Genomic DNA, 6,135 nt, shown 5'->3' with positions numbered 1-6,135 from the left:
ACATCTACAAGCTCCGCTGGAGGAAATGACGTCATTATCACGTGACTAAAATATGACTTGTAAATTTCTCATACCACTTCAGCCTAGCCTCGCTCTGATGGCTTCTTCTGAACGTTAATTCTGAATCGGAATGCTCGCATCGGCGCAGTATTTGAATGTGGACTTGGACCTCGACTCCAAAGGCCTGGATGCTGCTATTTGTTTACAATTTGATTCATCGTAGCAATCTGACCAGATTCGTTTTTTCTTCGCCTGATATCCGTTCCGGCATGTGCCTATCACGGGTGCGGCGCTTTAGTGTGGGTATAGTGGATAAAAGCACCACAGTTGCTTAAAATGATGAGGCTGGAAAGTATAGCAGGCATCTCTCTAACCTCCAGTGTCACTAGACACTCCAGATTTCATAATGTAATATTCTCTTTTGAGCCCCATAACTCTTTCTGACCTGAAAAATGGACCGGCGCTGGCGGTGGCAACACCTTATATCATGTGCTGTTGTGTTTTGCCTTGTGGAAGCTTCTTCAGGCTCCTACAGTCTTGTACTGAGCAACGGCACAAACCTGTTCTCTTATCCAAGCACCAAATTTGAAGGGAATTTACAAGTGGTACCAGATGTGAATGTAGATTTAAGCCTGGACAAAATAAAAGAAGAAGTCTCTCCGAGTTCTATTGATGGATTGTTGTTGCAAGATGTAGCTCCTAACATTGCATCTTGCTTAAGAGATGTGTGCAATAAAGAATTAGGAGTTCTTGTGTTGCAAGAAATATATGACAACCTTGAGTTTGAACCTACTAAGAGTACTGATGAAAAGAGAGTCGAAAATATTGCATCAAGTATTGATCGAAAATTGCAAGAGAACTTGAACCTGTTGTCAAAGACTCGCAGTGCGGTTGAAAATGCCATTCATGAGCGAGTAATGGGCCCTACACAGTTGCCCTCTGCAGCACACCCATGTTTCAGGAACTCAATAAGAGATGAATACTATGATGTTCGATATACCAGACCAATCAGGAGGCTTGGTCATCCTGGCCCCCGACATGGATTCAACCTGACTAGTGGTAAATATTTTTTTTGACTTAGCTTGGTGATTTAAAAATGAAAATTTCTCATAAATTATTGAATAAAACCTCTTTTTCAATTCTCAGTTTTTGTTCAAAACTCAAGACTGGCTCCATCATTAAAATTACAATATCTCATGGCTGGTACTGGATTCTCTAGCAGCAGTGATCACCTTCTCCAAGATATGCCTTGTAATACATTTGATGAAACTCGCTTAAGGTATGAGTCAAAGAGTTTTTTTCTATGACTTTGTCTGGCTGTAAATCCTGATTTTAATTGTTCTGTTTTATTTAAATGTAGGAGTATTTTCTTGGCTACCACTTCTCCAGATACTAAAAGAGTTATCATCATGATTGATTATGGGCGGTCAGTCAGTGTCACCCAGTTAGAGCTAGCCAAGGTCCTTGCTCGCAGTGTCATAGAGACTCTTTCTCATCATGACCATGTGGGATTAATTGGGTTGGCGGAAGATGCTCTTCTTCCAATGAATGATGGATGTACTCAGCACTCACTTCCTCTGGCCACTCATGAAACAAAGTATCACTTGCTTCGCTATATTGATGGTTTGACAAGATCCAAGGGACCAACAAATCATTCTCTTGGATTCAAAAATGTATTTGAAATTATTGCCAACTCTGTACCCTCTAATGCCACTGCTCCAATCCTGGTTGTGTACCTCAGCCGAGGACTCCTGTCCTCTTTGACTGAATTAAAGACTGTCCTTCAAACTATAGCAGAAGGAAGGGAGGCCACACCTCATGATGTCATTATTAACACCTGTGCGCTTATTGATGGTGAGTTAGGCTTTTATTAAAAAATTAGGTCATTAATTCTTTTAATTCTGCAAATTGAAAATTATACCTTAATTTCAGATGGAAAACCTTTGATGTTGGAGAAGCATTTTCTGCAGGACGTTGCTAGCCAAAATTTCAGCAAGTATAATATTTCAATTTTAAGGGATACGAGAATTTCTCCCGGTATTCTAGTGTCTGCTAATACCACTTCAAATCTTGGTCCAATGGTCGGACAACTTCTCTCTGGTTTACCAGTTTCAGGGCACAAGACTGCCCCCTTATTTTTCCTTCCAGATTTTGATTCAGTTAGCAAAGGTAAGTTTCAGTTCATTTAAATGAAGAATCCAATAATGAATTTGATTTTGCTACTAAGGATTCATTAACTTACAGCAATGGTACTAAGTATTGCTCAACCATGTGAGGTTTCTGGACGTATTGTTGGTGTTGTTGGAATAGATTTATCTCTTAGTGAGGTTGTTGAAAATATTACTTACTTCAACACATATGCAAAATCATATTCTTTTTTCATCAACAAAGAGGGTATGTACTGAATTTGAATTTGATGTTTCTTGTTACTTGTAAATTTGCTATTGTTATTCACAGAAAATATTTCTTATAGGATACACTTTAATGCATCCATCACTATCCAGACCAACGTTTTCCTATGAGCAGCCAATGGCTACAGATATCAAATACCTTGAAAATAAACCTGGCTTTGATTCAGTGCGGGAAAAAATCCTTAATGAAACTAATGGCAATAAAATTATAAAAACAGAAATTTCTTCTCAAGGACATCTTGTTTCTATCTCTGTGAGTAAAGTTCATAGAAACCTATGATAGTCATTATTTTCTGACTCAAAATATTTATTCATGTTCTTATCTTCTTTTAAGTATTCTTATACTTGGAGACATCTGAAATCTGGTCCATACATTGCTGTTTTGGTATCTGTGCATCAAGAGACTGGTCAGCAACCATCACACCTGCAGTCTGTACCCTTACACCATGATATGAACATTGTGTACCACAAGTTTCAACATATGGACAAATACTCAATGTGTAGACACTTAAGGCTCCCATCTTCTTTTGGTTTGTTTTTCAAACTGTATCAGTACTACTGCACTAAAACTTTTTTATTTTTACAAATTATTAAATGTTCTACCTATTTTGCTTTTCAGATGTAGGTTCTGTTTTTCTCTCGGCCTCTTGTTTTCAATCACCATATAACTATTTAGAAGGGACTAACTCTCAGTCATCCCAAATGATTGAAAGTTACATGGCCTACCTCCATGATCAGTCACGAGTGCTAGCCAATCCTGGTTTGAAACCTGGTGTCAGGGATGATGTAGGTGCTGTGTCAGGTGTTGTTCAGCACTGGAAACAGCAACAGCTGAGAGGAAAACTGAGAAAATACACAGTTCGTCGGTATGTTTTAAATCATACATAACTTTTGGTAATATCTTGGCTTGTAATTGGAAATCATCTATACCTTTCCTTCATTTTTCAGTTATGTTGCAACTCCTAGTGGTGTACTTGTTTCCTATCCTAGTTCTCCAATTGAGGACAGTTTTGATCCAACTCGTCGTCATTGGTACACTCGAGCCATGGAATTCCCAGGACGGGTAGTTCTAACTGCACCTTATCTAGATGTTGGAGGTGCGGGTTACATTGTCACTCTCAGTCATACTATATTTGAGGGACGGCCAGCTGCGCTACACAGTTCAAATGACGCAGTTGTGGCTGTTATTGGAGTTGATTTTACTATGGGCTATCTGTACAAACTTTTGCTTGACACTATGCCATTTTGTGAAGAAAGGAACATCAAGTGTTTTTTGATGGATGACAAGGGTTACCTAATTGCCCACCCAAGTTTGACTGAGACTAGTGGAAGGCAACCTTTAGAACAACAGCACATCACTCACAAGGAATCATTGTTAGCCCATGACATTCTCAGCCATAAGGGCTTTGTGACAAAGAGAGTATGTAATAACTTCTCTGACCGCACTATGCAACGCTTCTATCAGTTTAATACTAGCGTTTCAGGAATCTTGACAAATTTAGTTCATGGAGAGCACTGCGTTCAGTACCAGGTCATAGCCCTGTCAGGCACAAATGTGTTCCTCGGAGTGGTCAATCAGACATGTGATGTCACTACTGCTTTTTGTCCCTGCAGCACTGTATGTCCAACTCATAAAAGTCAAAGTATTTTCTTATTTCTTTTTTTTTAATAGTTATAAATAACCTGATTTTTTTTTTCTAATAGGAGGACAGAAACTGTCTGAACTGTGCCCGTGTGGAGCAAACAGAATGTGAATGCCCTTGTGAGTGTCCACTGGGAATTAATTACTGTACGGGTGACTTGCAGGCAGCTGAGGCTAGCAATCCCAGCTGCTCTAATTTCCCAGAAACTCAACGTCCTCCTGTGTATGTTTCTACCTCTGTTAGCAACATGCCAATCTGCTCCTCAGTCAATGTCAATTGTGAATCTTTTCAGTCTCACAGGTTAGTTAAACTTTCAGTGCAGGGGTGCGCCTCTGTCTACTTGATCTTAGGGCTCAATTGCATGTCCTCAATATGTTCTTATAAAGTGATTTTAATCAGCTCACTTGTCATGGTTTTTGCAGTGAATGTCGAGGTGTCCTTGGTTGTGAGTGGTGTCAACTCAGCAGTGATGGTGAGACACCTTTAGAAGTCCCCTTTTGCACTCAATTTCTCAAGTGCTTTAATGGTGTAAGGAATGCAGGAACACCATATGGGGAAAGCTCCTCAAGTAAGGACTAGATGAAAGCACAATATCAATCTATCTAATTTAAATCGTATTATACTTTTATAAATTTTCTTCTCTTAATCACTAGGTTTACGGCCATCTGGGTCTGGAATGTTACCAAGCACTCCAACTATGGGACCTGTGGCTGGAGGTACTCTAGGCTTTTTCCTAGGATTAGCTTTTGTACTGATGCTATATTGCTATCGCCAGCATAGCAATGGGACCCAGGCTCATGGACTGGCACATGCCTACCTCAGCTCAGGGCCTGATACAGGAGTTCGCATGTCACAATTAGATAATGAGCCAGATGATGCAGATATTTTAGATAGTGCTATTAAGGGTAAGCATATTATTTTTATCATGTTATTTTTGATGATCAGATTTTATTTCATATACTTTCTTTAATATTGGAAATTATAACTTTCAGGCCACAGCAACCAAATTTTACATATCGATGGTATCACTCCTATTTCACCATATCGAGTAAACACTGGGTATAAGAGACCTGCTGGAGGTGACAGTGATCATGGTTATTCTACCATGACTCCTCATGACGATTCTGAAACTCTAGCTTCAGCAGAACCTCTCATTTTAGGAGCTTGTTCACCATCAAAGCGCTCTGTATCACACCTTATGTCTCAGTCAATCTCCCCTAATGCTACATCTGATAGCCCACCTCAAACTTCTTTAATGCTGTCACATCAAGTTTTAGCTCCAGTGACAGTTCATATGGTTGATATTTAATTTTTATTGTCTTTTTGCATCTTGTATCTGTCTATACCTTAATTACTGTTGTCCTCACATCTTCCATTTTTTTGAGCTAGGTATTATCTGCATTTTCCTACAGCTGAACTTTTTGTAGGTGTATTGGCACAACTTTTTGGTTACTCCATTTTTTAAATAAGTGCTTGCTATTTTAACGCTGGTAGTTACTTGGTATGGCCTTTAGCCACAATTAATTACTGAGTATTTTAATTGTGTATTTATTGTACAGTTTTAACTTTGTTTTTCCATTATTTGATGGACTTTTAATAACATGCCAATAATATAATGTACCTGACTACTTCCATATAATAATTTTAAGATAACTTGAGACTGATCAAGACTGCATGTCTTCAATACAGTATTTCCTTTAGTGTTTTGTAAAAACTACCAGCAAACTTGGTCAATTTAATTTTTTCTTTGTCATAAAGTAGGTCTAAATAAAAAAAGGACCATAATCTATCTCCCGATTGTATGTACTTTTTCTGAAGGCCAATGGTACTTACTTCAATAGCTGATTCAGCTAACCAACTACCCTTAATTTGTGTTCAGCTGATGTGAGAGACTTAAACAGAAGTGAGCTGTGATGTGCCTCAATTTCAACTCCACAACTGTTTCTGCCAAGAAAAAGAAGAAACTCTTCTTGCCTAAGACTGGAACACAAATTGTATTGCTTTAATTTTTAGAATATGCATATTTATTTTGCATGAACCCACTAGAAGCAAACCAATTCTGGAGACCTTCATACTCATAC

General features: G+C 38.6%; 1 protein-coding gene across 1 annotated transcript; it reads left to right on the top strand.

Moving 5' to 3' along the window:
- Nucleotides 1-152: 152 nt before the first annotated feature.
- On the top strand, nucleotides 153-5,843 carry LOC113206118 (VWFA and cache domain-containing protein 1). The gene is made up of 13 exons (XM_026422045.2): nucleotides 153-1,059; nucleotides 1,147-1,279; nucleotides 1,361-1,854; nucleotides 1,933-2,169; nucleotides 2,245-2,394; nucleotides 2,474-2,664; nucleotides 2,746-2,941; nucleotides 3,031-3,277; nucleotides 3,360-4,029; nucleotides 4,116-4,354; nucleotides 4,477-4,622; nucleotides 4,708-4,959; nucleotides 5,047-5,843. Exons 1-13 carry the CDS (start codon nucleotides 453-455, stop codon nucleotides 5,361-5,363), a joined length of 3,879 nt encoding a protein of 1,292 aa, XP_026277830.1. The 5' UTR covers nucleotides 153-452; the 3' UTR covers nucleotides 5,364-5,843.
- Nucleotides 5,844-6,135: the final 292 nt, after the last annotated feature.

Source organism: Frankliniella occidentalis, unplaced genomic scaffold (assembly GCF_000697945.3).
Source record: "Frankliniella occidentalis isolate FOCC.00 unplaced genomic scaffold, Focc_3.1 Scaffold60, whole genome shotgun sequence".
In the NCBI taxonomy this organism is placed as follows: domain Eukaryota; kingdom Metazoa; phylum Arthropoda; class Insecta; order Thysanoptera; family Thripidae; genus Frankliniella; species Frankliniella occidentalis.
This window is presented reverse-complemented; position numbering and strand designations above follow the sequence as displayed.